At 48.1% G+C, this 14,483-nt stretch overlaps 1 protein-coding gene across 4 annotated transcripts in view; it reads right to left on the bottom strand.

The window, feature by feature from the left end:
* CAMTA1 (calmodulin binding transcription activator 1) overlaps positions 1 to 14,483 on the bottom strand; it is a 361,470-nt gene that overhangs the window by 247,572 nt on the left and 99,415 nt on the right. For all 4 annotated transcript variants that reach the window (XM_014952061.1, XM_014952063.1, XM_014952062.1 and 1 more), the window contains exon 3: positions 10,750 to 10,817. In XM_014952061.1, the coding sequence (XP_014807547.1) occupies positions 10,750 to 10,817 (68 nt within the window). The remainder of the gene's footprint in view (positions 1 to 10,749; positions 10,818 to 14,483) is intronic.

Raw genomic sequence — 14,483 nt, 5'->3', positions numbered from 1 at the left:
GAAAAGCTGCCAAGGCAGGTGTGACCTTTTCTGTTTGTTTAAAAAAAGCACTAAAAAAAAAATAAATAAAAACCCCAGAGCCTTGTATATGTGTATACACAACGTTTCTGGAAATAATTAGAACATTTAACTATAATTTCATTCCGGCTATTTACTCAGCAAAAAACCAAAACACGACCCTCTCATGAATACTTTCTTGAATTGAATTGATATAATTGATATAAGCCAGAAGACTTTCACCTGAAAAGCAGACGTTTTTGTCCCTTGATTGGGTTTCTTTGCTGTCTTCGCAGCTGAGGTATTTTACAACTAATTACCGTAGCAGCAATGTCCACATGCCCATTATTCTCACAGTCTATGTAATCTCTTGATAGAGGATGGAGAAGGACAATCCCGACGCTCCCAGAGTGTTCCCGGGATCGGTACCCATCCCCTGCCGTTTACATTAAATCCTTTAGGGCATATTTGGGCCCTAAATACTTTGGGTCGGCAGCTTTTGGGGGAAAATACACATTTATGGGGCTCTGTCATCTTTCCTGACCTAAAGAGTGATCCAGGTGGGACCCCCAGAGATGCAGCTTTTCCGTGGGTGCCTCACAATTCCCATGGGATCACTGGGAATGGCACCTCCCCCTGCGAGGAATGTGGTCCCTGCCCTCCCCCAGCACCCCCCCACAAGCTGTGTCTGACACATCCCGAGCACACCCAAAAATCTGCTTTCCTAACATGCCAGGCTCAGAGTTTCCATCCAATTACCCTAACTCCCTCATCAGCTGTAATTGTGTCTGCGCTCTGCAAGATTTTCACTTTCTAAACCTCCACCAAACTATGATTAATACCAGGGAGAAACTAAGATTAAACACTAGCTGCCATATAAACTACATAATCTGAAGGGAAAAAAAAAAATCCCTACTTTTCTATATATCACTGAGAGTGCACCAATGCCCTTTAAAGGGGTAGAAACCCTTCAGCTTAGGAAAGGACTAAACTGAGAGATTAACAACAACAATAGTGAGAAAAGCAATAATACTCTGTACGTCACAGCTTTGCTTTCATCTGAGCAGGCAGAGACTGAACTACCTCAAGTAAATTTGGTAACAGTTCAGAAAGTCCTGAGAATAATCGGGGTTTGGGGTTTTTTATTTTTTTTTTTTTTATTTTGACTTCAGATGTGACTTCTTTTGAAGTTGTCAAAAGACTGCATCGCCATTAGCGGCTCCTAAAGAGGAGAAAAGCGGGATTAATCATTAAAAATAGATTAAAAAAAAAGCCTAAAATGCACTGTTTGCTGTTTGGTTTGAACGTCAGGAGGCCGTTCAGCAGGAACATAACGGGAGCAGCACAACGGAGACACCGACCCCTTCTCTGCCCAGGGGAGCTCCCGTGGGGACAGCAGCGGCAGAGAGCTCCAAAAGAGACGGTGACACTCACAAAGGCTGCTGTTTGCTTACGGGGGAGGGAGATGATGGGGAAAAAAAATCTGTTTATTTAGCTGCTTCCGAGAGGCAAACGTGAGGATTTAAAAAAAAAAACTCGACCCGGCAAAGCCAGCAGGGACCAGCCCGGCACCACAAACCTCTGGGGGAGCTCAGCCCAACAGCAGCAAAACCAAAAAAGTAATTAAAAGAGAATTCAGTGAGGGTAGGAAAACTCTGATCGACACGCCGTGTACATCTCCAGGTCCATCCCTGCATCTCCCAGTCCCAGGAGAAGCAGCCAAGAGCTCCCGTACCCCGTTCCCAAAGCGCTGCCGGAGAAACTTGGGCCCCCTGCGCTTTGGGGAATAAAGATGTTTTTCTTGTGTTTCTGATCACACACACAGCTCAAACAAACGATGGGCAGGTCAAAGATCAATAACTCTGCTGTGCTGCTTCCTGGCTCTCAGAGGATGCTGCCCCGAAGCGGGGGAGCAGGTGAGGTCCCAGCACGGTTCCTCTCCGGTCACAAAAATACCAAAACAGCAAGAATTCGTGCTTGGGGATTTTCTTCCAATTCCAACAATTCCTCCAGTGCCTGAAACAGTTGCTCCTCACCAGCTAAACCAGTAAGTCCTCCAACACCAGTACAACCCTGTGGCATCCCTTGGGGCTGACACTGGGTTTCCCCATCGCCCCGTGTCCCCCCACAAGAGCTGAGCCCCCCAGCCCCGGCTGCCAGATTGCTCCTCACCAGCTAAACCAGTAAGTCCTCTAACACCAGTACAACCCTGCGGCATCCCCTGGGGCTGATGCTGGGTTTCCCCATCACCCCGTCCCCCCCCCACAAGAGCTGACCCCCCCAGCCCCGGCTGCCAGATCTCACCAAGACGGGGAGGGGGGGGTTCTGCAGGGGCAGGGGGAGAGAATAAATTAGATATAACCCCCCCTTCAGACCCAGGATCCGTGCGATGGCACCGCAGGCTTTGGATGTGACTTTTGTTAAATTTGAGGAGACGAGAGGGAGGATTGAAGAGAAGAAGAAAACGAGCAGAGCAGCATTTAGAAAAGCCTGGGAGTGAAACCGGAGGGCGAGGAGGAAGCAAGCCCTATTATAAAATCCTCCAAATCTCTAATATCCTAAATTCAAAAACCAATGAGCCCCTGCTCAGTGGCACTGTTAAAAAAGGGCACGATTTATGCAAAAACTGTTTGCTGAACAATTTAGAGCCGGCACCGAATCCGCTAAGGGAAACGGGAACGTGTTTATCCTAATTAGCAAACTTTGTCCTCCTGAAAACCATACCAAAAACTGGCAGAAGGACCACGTGGTTTTACATTGTCAGTAAATGACAGGAAACAAAACGGCGCGGTGGAAATTATCTGAGGGTGTGAGATTTAAGGTACATTTTTAATTAAAACAAAAAGACCAAAGCTGCGACGCAGTGTCATAAAGCAGATAATTTTACAGCTGGATGGTCTCCCTCTGATGTACTTGAAAACCATTTTTAAGTGACATAAAGTTTAACATACCGGTACATCTGCCTACCCACCAGATTCTACACAGAATTTAAAATTTAATTATATTAAAGTATTGTTACAGCGCACATAGAAAGAACGCAAACCAAGTGTAACTCCAGGAGAATCTTGGCCAGATTTTTGTAAATCTGTGTTTCTCAGGACTGAAAAAAAAAAACAACCCCAAAACCATCTCAGCCTCAGGATCGATCCCAGCTCAAGGAGCTGGGAAAACCAAGAGGAGAGAGAAAGAGACACAGGGAGGAGCCACCAGCAGCACCCTCGTAACCCCCAAGGTTTTTTGCTGTTTAGGTCCAGTAGAAACCCAAGTAGAAACTCCTAGTGCCAGGGAGAGAACCTCTGGGGAGGGGATAAAAAAAGCAGTAATTTCACATTTCTGTAAATATCCAGGAAGACCCCAACCCCTCCAGAGAAATCAAAGGGCACCACAAGCCCAGCAGCCGGGGCAGGAACAGCACGTGTGCCTGCTGAGGATGCCAACAGCCTGGCACCTCATTCTTCACACCACACCGTGATAAAAGCCTGCTCAGCACCTACAGATGCTGCTATTCAGCACCCAAAAAAAAGAAAAAGTAGTAATAATAAAAAAAAAAAATCAGCCTCTGTAGTCAGCACCTCATCTCCTGACAAACGTAGTTTGTTACACAAATCAATTCATACTTTTCCACTCGGAGCATCCTCCAAGACCCAGCTCCCAGCACAACACAGAGTGCAAAAACCCTCCTTCCAGCTCCAGATTTCTAGCATTCAGGTGCCAACACAGCCATGTGCAGTGTAAATCATGCCATATTTGCCATAAACCATCCCTGTCTGGCAGGGAAAGCACCCACCCCCGGACACAAGGCATCCCCTCCACCGGACCCCGGCCAAGGACGGGGAGAGCCCGATGCCTTGCTCCAACCCAACACCCCCAACCCCAGGGCCAGGTTTCCCAGAGGGCAAAAAAAAACATTTGTTGACGAGTAATCCCACTAAATAGTTTATTTTTAATCATCTGGTATTTGCAGGCCATTAAGATGCAACAAGCAGTCTTTTCTGTACGTTGTTTTTGATGCAGAGAATATATTGGGGGAAAAAAATGAGAGAATATCATTAAAGGTTAATTATGAGCAACTTAAAGGTTATTTTTGCATATCTCACCTCCTGGACAAAAGATGCTTGTTCATTACCATACCGGAATATAAATTAAGTTGAAAAGGCTTTAAAAACACGAGAAAGACTTTAATTTTGTTGCTGTTTAAAGCAGGATGAACAAATACCAGTCTCCTAGCCCTGCCACAGCCTCTACGCTGACCCCCCCTTCCTTCTCAGCACCCTTCTGCTGGAAGCCTAAAACACATGGAAACACGGGATGGTCCCAGCCACCAGGAGCCCCAATTCCAAATCTCTCCTGGCACGTTTTCACCTTCCATCTGCTCTTTCCAGGACAGAGGCAGCTCCTCTCTCCTTGGGCACCCAGCCCCACATCACAGGATCAACACCAGGGGGGACCCACTCCTTCCGAGCAGCTTCTGAAACGCTGAGCAACCTCCCAATCCCATAAACCTAGAAAAAGTCAGAGCCTGCCCAAAACTGGAATGTCAGTTTTGTCCAAAAATGAATGCCACGTATTTTCCTTGGCGGCGTCTATCGACGGGGAAAAGCTCACCAAGCCTCGCTGAGGGCAGACAGTAGTTTGCCGAATAATTTAATCACTTTATTATCAGATAATTGCTTTTTCTGACAATTCCATGTTTTCTAGGGTTCTCTGCCTATCCAAGGGGAGACGGTGCAGGATTCTGTGTGAAGAGGAGCGGGAGCCTTTGCACCCCAACACCGCTGTCTCCCGCAAAGCAGGAGAAGATGCCCACGTACATGGACCAGTGATGGAGCCAGCACCTTTGAGACTGTACCCAGCTGATGTGTGGCCAAGTTGGAGCCTGGAGAGCACACAGGGGGGGCCTGCAGAGAGATGAGCAGGATGGAAGAGCCAACCTTCAGCATCTGTGCCAGGTGGAACCATCCATAACGGATATACGGACATCTCCCCTTGGCTGTCCAACGTGGACAACTTTCTTCCTATACTTTCAACTCCTGTCTTCCACAGTGATGCATCTCTCCTGAGCTGCCGGCTAAATGCAAAGGGAAACCAGCTCTCCAGGAGCACCAGCTTCTGGATCTGTCATGGGAAGGGAAGGAAACATGAAATACTTGAAGACCGTCAACTGATCTGGGCCAGGGCATCCTGAAGGCTCCCAGAGATTCTGCTGTTGGGTCACGTTGAAACGAATGGGGTGAACTGTTAAAGGAATTAATTATTGGCATCTCAACACCCTGGACCACAGCAGCTAAAAATCTATACAAATCAATGCTTCTTAAAGCCATCTCTGCACTGTTTATCCTCTTCAGGGAAGAAAAAAAAATAGTAGGAAATACTGAGAGCAGTGAGGAGAAAGCGTTGGGAGTCATGAAATCTTTAAAGTGTAAAGAGAGATGTGCCACATTTAGCAGGGATTATGTCAAGCAGCATCCCAAGCCAGAAAGAGCTGACAGCACACACATTGCCTTTGATGAAGGGAAAATAGGTCATACGCGACCCAAACACGTAAACAGAGCTTCCAGCAGCACCACCAGAAAACCCAAAATTTCAGCACCATGCCTGGGTGAGGATGATGGTCCTGGATCCCGTGGAGAGTTCGAGCTGCCTGAGAAAGCAAGGACCTTTAAAACGTGCCTTGAAAGTCTAAATGGAGTTTCAGGAGTATTTTTTTCATTTGCAAGAAGCCAAAGGGGAGATGGACAGAACTTCTGCCACCGACCACAAGCTCTTTTCATGACCTCCAGCTCAGAGGAGCTTCTCCCCAGCATGGAGCCTCCTCGAGTGCCACCACCTCCCAACAGCAGCATCTCACCCACCCAATGGAGCCGGACCCCGCACCGGGCACACCGAGAGCCACCCCACCAGGCAAGGGCCCAACACAGTGTGTTCATTCCAAAGCACAAATGTTTTCAATCTTCATTGAAACCCAACCTTAGTTAATCTCACTTTAATGACATAGGAAATGGAAATTCCCCTAACGCAACAAGTTATGAATATTTATTACCCTATTTTTTACCTGCAAATTGAATAATTCAATTATTTTTTACTATTAATTATTTAACACAAAATTAATACACTGCAAGATCCTCACTTATATTTAAGAAGTCCCCGATAGAGATAGCCAAGAAAAATAAGTTCCTTAAGATGGACAGGGAGGGAGCAGGGTCTGCTCCGTGGGCGATGGGGAGTGGGACCGGGGTGGGGGAGGCTGCGGGGACCACACTCATCCCACCCCTCACCACGGAGAGGGTTTGGAGCCCAACACATCCCTTTGGCCAAGGGAAGGGTCAATGCTGACCCCATCCCTGCCCCATCAGTAGGGCTGGCCACAGACAGCCACGCTCCGCAGGGAGACAATTATTTAACACAAAATTAATACACTGCAAGATCCTCACTTATATTTAAGAAGTCCCCGATAGAGATAGCCAAGATAAATAAGTTCCTTAAGATGGACAGGGAGGGAGCAGGGTCTGCTCCGTGGGTGATGGGGAGTGGGACCGGGGTGGGGGAGGCTGCGGGGACCACACTCATCCCACCCCTCACCACGGAGAGGGTTTGGAGCCCAACACATCCCTTTGGCCAAGGGAAGGGTCAATGCTGACCCCATCCCTGCCCCATCAGCAGGGCTGGCCACGCATGGCCACGCTCCCCAGGGAGATGGGTGCGTTTCTTCTCACTTTTACATCCCCCACCCCCCCAGGGCACTTTTGCTGAAACAATAATTGCATTTGGTTTTTCCTGCCATGCTCCCTCTAAATCTCATTGCGGACCGGTACCCTCTGCTCCAGCCCAGGCACGAGCCCGCATTTAACATAACAAATTCAATTTCTCAGGAAATTTCAAAAACTCCGGAGCCAGCAGAAACGGCTCAAAAAGTAACAGAGGAAAAAACCCACGATTGTTGCGAGGGCGTTTTCGATCCGGGGAAGTGATTTCTAACCAGCCTAATACAATCTGCGTCCCGTTTTAGCAGCCAGCATCAGCAAAGGTTGAGGTGAGTAGATGGTGGAAGAGTCGTCCTCCTCCGAGACACGGCGTCTACGGTGAGATAAAGCCAGGTTACTCATTTTGTCTGCTTTTTTGGCACATCCTTAGGACTTGAGCTGGGTCCATCTTCCCCAAAATCGGCGTGGGGCTGCAAAGAGCCTGGTCCTGGGCTCTGAGGGGGGGGATGAGCCCTTCTCACCCTTCCCAGAGGAACCAAAGGGGCTCGGCTGGTTTTTGCTGCTGCTGTTTCACAGCCCAGGTCCCGACAACCTCGGTGATTTATGAGGTTGGGATTTATCCATGGGAAATGCTGCCCGGCCTCCTGTCCCTGCCGATTACACCGACAGCCACGCTTGTTTTCCCCGCAGCCAGGAGAAGGGAAATTAAAATGCTAAAAGTAACTCGGGAGGCAGCCGGAGTAAAACTGAATTACCCCAAATGGATACTGACGGCGTATGTAAATCGCTATTGATTCGCCGGAGCAGGCTGCCGCCCAGCTTTTTTTAGTCGCAGAAATATTAATCACTGCCAAGTCTCACTGCCTAAAAACGGCATTTCGGCTCGTTCTGGGCTGAAAAACCCGCATCTGGGGAATTTCCCCAGCCGCTTTGCGCTTTAGTACGAGCGCCGGGCTTATCACAGCGCCGGCTTCCTGCAACGTTTCCCCAGAAACACTCATCTTTTGGGCTTTGCAAGGAAGAAAGGAGACTCGGTGCTGGCTGCACCCGTGCTCAAAACCCCCCTGGTTTCACCGTACACGCAGCAGAAATGCAAATGCAATGCAGTAAGGGGCATCAACGCATCCCAATTGCATTCCCAGCTGGAAAACTAACCTCACAGCTTCTGGGCACGGCCTTGTGAGACACAGGTGAGGCTACAGTGGATCGTTCAAGCATATTTTTAAAATACTCCAAAAGTGATAACTCCAGAAGGCGCTTAGGAACAGATAAGCAGAGTATCTTCATCCAGCAGAACGTTTCTGGACTAAGAAAGTTGGCTTCGTCATTGAAATTCCAATGTAAATAACAATTAAGTTCTACTTGATATACAAATGTCAAGTAATTTTTTATTTTTTTTTTTCCTGTCGTCATGATTTGCATTTAAACTTGGAAATGTCAGAGGCTCCAGCCTTGCTGCATTAGCAGAAAGCTCCCCCAGTTCGCCCGCTGACTGGAAAACCCGCTGCGGATTATCTGGCACATCATCAAGTAACCAAACACCATTTCAAGGAAACATCAAGGTCAACGCCTCGCGAGGTGTACTTGTTAATTTATGGTGATAAACTGCAGCCCTCCAAAGACTGTTGTAATAATATTCCAGCATATTTATATCAACATATTTTATCAACCAGAGTCATTCAACAAGAAGTTTTTTGGGAGGGGGGAAAAAAAAAAAAGCAATTTTAGAGAACCTGAAAGGTTTCTCATAGCACCTCTACTGCTACCACAATGGTGTCACAGAATCACAGAATCTTCTAGGTTGGAAGGGACCTTAAAGATCATCTTGTCCAACCGTCAACCTGACTGACAAAAATAGACACCCACACAACAAACAAGGAGCATCATCACTAAACCAGACCTCCCAGCACTTCATCAACCCGTCTTTTGAACACCTCCAGGGATGGTGCCTCAACCACCTCCCTGGGAGGGTTCCTCCTCCATCTGTCCATAAAGCAGTATCTGACCATACCACATCCTGAGGATGGAAACTTCTTCATGAGGAAGGGATGAAGATGATCAGAAATGGCTGGAAACCAGCCCTGCACTTGCTCAGTCACCCAACGAGGCCAAAGACCCCACGCTGGGCCAGCTCCTCTGCAGGAACCTCAACTGGATCACAGCAAAACCCCATCACCCACCTCTTCCATCGGCCAACAGCTCCCGAAGGGCATCGGCCACCGCAGCAGCTCCTCAGTCACACAATACATCACCTTATTAAGGAACTCCGTAAGTGTCAGTGGGGCAATTCATTTTTATTAATTTTCTGAGATGAAATTAGCGGCACCCACAGCAGCAAACAAAGAACGGGGAGTGTTTCAGTTCAGCGACGGATCGATGTCATTAATTCTGTAATACTGAGAGCCCTGATTGTATGAACTCAGCATTTCACTCTTCCCATTAATTTTTGTATTAAAAAAAAAAAAAAAGAAAGGAAACTAACTCAACAATTTAAGAAGGTCCTTGAACAGCCATCACAACTTTCCTTCTCCTGGGACATTATTCCTTTCAAGTGTAAGCACACAGGAGGAAGGTATTGTAATATTAATCAGAAAATTATTTTCGTACATCGCCTTTAGCAAACCAAACTCTTAAAATCATAAAGACACTGCTACAAAAACATTTATAATCTCCTATCTTTAATGACGCCATGTATACCCAGGCTAGTTAATAAGTTTTCTGACCACTTAATAGGCTTATCGGGCAAAGGTTCAGCACAAAATTATTTTGCATTAATTCTGGAACTTGGATTACCAGGTCAGAAAAAAAAAAAGCCTTCTCTAATATTTCAGTATTACCTGCTGTCCTACAGCCAAGAAGGGGAGTGAGACAAAGCATTTAGGGCTCACCACAGCCAGGGAAGGTCCATCCAAGGGCTCTCCAGCCACGGTGGCATCTCTGGCTCTTAGGGAGCCCTTTGAGACACCAATTGGGCTTCAAACCTCTCCCTGTCTGGGTGTCACAGACATTTAACACAACAAGCAAATGCGTTACTTGAAGATGCCACAAAAACTACAGAGCAGCTGGGGAAAAACCAAATCCTGCAGTGACACAGCTCTTGTATCTCAGGGACAGCAGGTCCTGCTGCCCTGCCTGCCTCTGTCCCCTCCTCGGAGAACTCATCTGCGCTGTTCATCAGGGTCAGAACTGCTCCTGGTGTCCCACCCCTGCGAAATGCTGAGGGAGGGGATGCCCAACCCACCAAGGTGAGCCCCCAGAGCATCCCTGCCTACCAATGGCAATGGGATGCAGGATGCTAAAAAAAAAAAAAAAAAAAAAAAAAAAAAAGGGCTTTTCCCCCCATCTTGGTGCAGCCCTTGGTCCTACCAGGCTCCCTCCTATAAACCCACCCATTTTAATAGGAAAGGGGTGGATTGGGGGAAGAGGAAAAAAAAAAGGAAAAAGAAAAACCACCCACAGGATTGGAAAACAGCAGCCCTTTGCGCTGGTGAGAGGTATGGAAACCTCACGAGCCTGAACACAGCCCAAAGAGCAGGAAAACACCCAAAACTTCACGTGGGGGTTCCCAGGGGAGTTAAACATTTACGGCAGCGTGAAGAAGACATGACATTGACTGAACGACAAACTGCAAACACGTCTGTGAATGCAGCTTTTTGGGATCTCCTCACCGTCAAACGCTTAACCCCAGCAAGAAAAACACCAAAAGGCAAACAATCCCCGTGCCTGCACGTGGGACAGGGAGAGCACTGGGGAGGGCCTCACGCTTCTTTATGTATTTAAATTTGGAAGGAGCACCGTCAAGATCAACACTTCCCGACCCGCGCATCCGAAGGTGCGCAATTAAATCCCGAACCATCGGGTTAAAACTTTAACCTGTCAAGATCGCAGCTGTCCTGTTTTTAATCAATCTGATTTCATTCGATAAAATGCTCATTAAGTTCAATTAAGGGGAGTTTGGTGTCACAAGCCATCAAGCGTGACTGGGAGTTTTCACTCGGTGGCCAAGGCATTGATCAGCGAGTCAACGGGCTTGAAGCACGAGCAACGTTACCTTGTTTTAGGGGAAGTTGTTAGCCATTCTTCATGCTTTTCAAACGTTATTAAATAAGCTGCGATTTCCTGAAAGAGAAACGCAGAAAGAAAAAAAAAAAACAGTTATTTGCATGGCTGTGTTGGAAAAGGGAAAGTTTTATAACAACAGAGAAGTTTTATAACAACAGAGACAAGGAGCCGCCAGCCCCGGGATCGGTCTGCGGCGTAAATCAGGTTTGGACTGAAATAGTGCCCTCGGTCAACGTTGGTATCACACCCCCAGAGCCAGAGTTAAATAACCCAACGAAGAGATGCAAATGAGGGCAGGCATTAACATTTTCCAGCACAGACAATTTGCCAGTAGCTTCGGTGGCCGCAGCGTCGCCGCGAGCCCGGCGTTACGTCAGGAGGCAAAGGGGAGGGCAGCGACAAGGCGGACAAGGGGAAGCTAAATTAAATATTTATAAATAGAACAGCATCACTGCGGAGAGAATTACTGAATTATTAATCGCTGCCATAAAAAGCCAGCGGGTGACATCAACATAAGTCATCGCTCCCACTTGCAGGAATGATACGGGCGATTACTTCCAGATCAGAACCGATTTGTTCGCAGGAAATTATCGGCGCCGGCGAGATAATTCACACCGGTGCTGGCTCACGTGCCTGATGGAGGTGGGATGGCCACCCATCAATTCCCACAGTGGCTGTGGGGCCACAAACCCACCGAGCATCCTCTGCAGCCCCGGTGAGGCCGAGGCGACCCACACTGGAGGAGATGTGGGACCAGCGACCATCCCTGACCACGACGGCTGCCATCACCACACCAGCAATGTCCCAACACCCAGAGATGGCCAAGGACCCCGGGGCTGCAGCCCATAGCCTGCTGGAAACAAGCTTCTTATCCCCACCAAGATACATTGAGAATTCACTGAATTTCACTGAATTTTTAGAGTTGGAAGGGACCATAGAGATCATCTCGTCCAACCCCCCTGCTAAAGCAGGACCACCCAGAGCATGTCAGATCATGCCACTAAGGACTGCATCCAGGTGGGTCCTTGAAAATCTCCAAAGAAGGGGACTCCACACCCTCCCTGGGCAGCCTGTTCCAGGGCTCTGTCACCCTCACCGTGAAAAAGTTCTTCCTCATATTCAAGTGAAACCCTTTATGTTCCAACTTGTGCCCGTTGCCCCTCGTCCTCTCACTGGCAACTACTGAAAAGAGTCTGGTTCCCTCCTCCCTCAGCCCGCCCTTGAGATACTTGTAGGCATTAATAAGGTCTCCCCTCAGCCTTCTCTTCTCCAGACTAAAGAGTCCCAGCTCTTTCAGCCTCTCCTCGTAAGGGAGATGCTCCAGTCCTTGAATCATCTTTGTAGCCCTACGCTGGACTCTTTCCAGTAGTAGAGGGGGTTTTGATGGTTCTCTTCCAAAAACTGCCCCCCCAGCAGGTCTGGAGTCTCCCTTCTCAGAGAGGGACCTGCAACAGCAAAGGCTCAACAAAAAGGTCAGTGAAGCTGCCTTGAATCCTCAAGTGCCTCAAATTAGACCCAAAACCCACGAGAAGTTTCATCTCCAGAGCTGCTGCAACACCAGTGCCCACAGAGTGTGCCATTGCGATGGTACCAAACATGTGAGAAATGGACCTTTCCACCAGGAGGTGATTTTTATTATTATTTTTTTTAAAGATAGCTCTATATAAGGGCTGTAGCTGTATAGTACCAAAGCTAAAAAAATCCACAATGCTCTCCAACCAGCTGGCCCAAGCATCTGCTAGAGCCACAAAATGCAATTATATTACTCCCAAACGAGACGTAAAAATATCTTGTTTCCAATACTCTTGGTTTTAAGACTCATACTTAATGTCCTCCGGGTATTGCAGCGGTGCCAGATCTCCGTGTTATGTACTTTATTAGAGTTGTGTGAATGTCATATTAATGACTCCTAACCACCATGTTTACACTGCAAATAAATTCTCCCAGAATCCACCGCCGCACCCCTCGGTTCCCGACCCAACTCCATGGTTTTTAGCGATGCCGGCAGCAGCAGCAGCAGGGGAAGCAGCTTCTACGTGAGCCAGGAGGCTCCAAAAATACCTCTTTTTGATTTCTGCCTAATTGCTGCACAAAATCCAATATCACAATAGCCCGGCCTCCGCTGAGACTCCGCTCCCTGGCACGGCATCTCCATGAGTGACCTTCCTGAAGAACACGCCAGACCCTGCACCTCGACATAATGGGATGCAAATGTTAAAATCCCACCCTGGCACAGCCAGAGAGATCCCACCCCGGGGTCCATCGGGCTCCGAGGAGGCATCACCCCATCGTTCCTCACAGGAGCCACCAACTCAGGGCTCTCAGGCAGAGTGCAAGCTCCAGCCACCCATTTATCTGCATATATATATATAAATGAAATAAAATACTCTGCAATTAAAATTCTTCAGAAAATATAAAGCAAGATCTCTGATTAATTTTTTTTTTAAGCCAGTACAGTATTTCCACCAAATGTGCTGTTGTCAATAAAATACTCTGCAATTAAAATTCTTCAGAAAATATAAAGCAAGATCTCTGATTAATTTTTTTTTTAAGCCAGTACAGTATTTCCACCAAATGTGCTGGTCTCTGCAGAATTTCCTTCCCAGCCCACCCCACATCGTGTCCTCGACCCACTGCGTCACAAACCCACATTGTGCTGTTGTCTGCAGAATTTCCTTCCCAGCCCACCCCACGTCGTGTCCTCGACCGACTGCGTCACAAACCCACCTCCCCCCACAACTATGAGACGGGCACCAGAGACACCAGGGTCGTGGTGGATGGTCTGAATGTATTCACAGAGACAAATCCCTTCGGTGCAGAAGGGGATCCAGCAGATTCACCCTCAAAATCCTGCAAAAATTGGCGGGTCTGGGGCGGGGTGTTCAGATGAGCAGGGGGTTTTCCCTATCCCTGCTAGAAATCGATGTGCTGTAAGGACAACAAAGCAATGTTTATGCTTTGTGTCTGAATAAACACATTGCTACAGCACAAAAAAACCAAAGTATTTCAGTAACGAAGGTCATTCTTACCCATGGCTCCCTGACTTTACTCCTTCCAGCCGGCCCAGACCCTGCACACCTGGAATCTTCATCCCAAATGGCCACTGACGGAGGAGCTGTGGCCACAAGATGCTCCCATTTTGGGGCAGAACATTTATTTCCAGGCTCTGGGCTGGGCCTGCTCAGGGGATTTGGGGAGCCCAGAGAAGAAAGGTGATGATCGATGCCATGGAATGTGTGTGACCCACAGAATCACAGAATCTTCTAGGTTGGAAGGGACCTTAAAGATCATCTTGTCCAACCGTCAACCTGACAAAAATAGACACCCACACAACAAACAAAAAGCAACACCATCACTAAACCCTATCTCCCAGCACCACATCAACCCCTCTTTTGAACACCTCCAGGGATGGGGCCTCAACCACCTCCCTGGGCAGCCCATTCCAATGGCTGAGAACCCTTTCAGTGAAAACATTTTTCCTAATATCCAGCCTGAACCTCCCCTGGCGCAACTTGAGGCCATTTCCTCTCGTCCTGTCGCCTGTGACTTGGGAGAAGAGACTGACCCCCACCTCTCTACACCCTCCTTTCAGGGAGTTGGAGAGAGCAAGAAGGTCTCCCCTCAGCCTCCTCTTCTCCGGGCTGAACACCCCCAGCTCCCTCAGCCTCTCCTCATAAGACTTATTCTCCAGACCCCTCACCAGCTTTGTCACCCTTCTCTGGA

The sequence above is a fragment of the Calidris pugnax genome, unplaced genomic scaffold (assembly GCF_001431845.1).
Source record: "Calidris pugnax isolate Ruff unplaced genomic scaffold, ASM143184v1 scaffold161, whole genome shotgun sequence".
NCBI lineage: Eukaryota > Metazoa > Chordata > Aves > Charadriiformes > Scolopacidae > Calidris > Calidris pugnax.
Note: the sequence above shows the minus strand (reverse complement) of the source record. Positions and strands in the feature narration are given on the sequence as shown.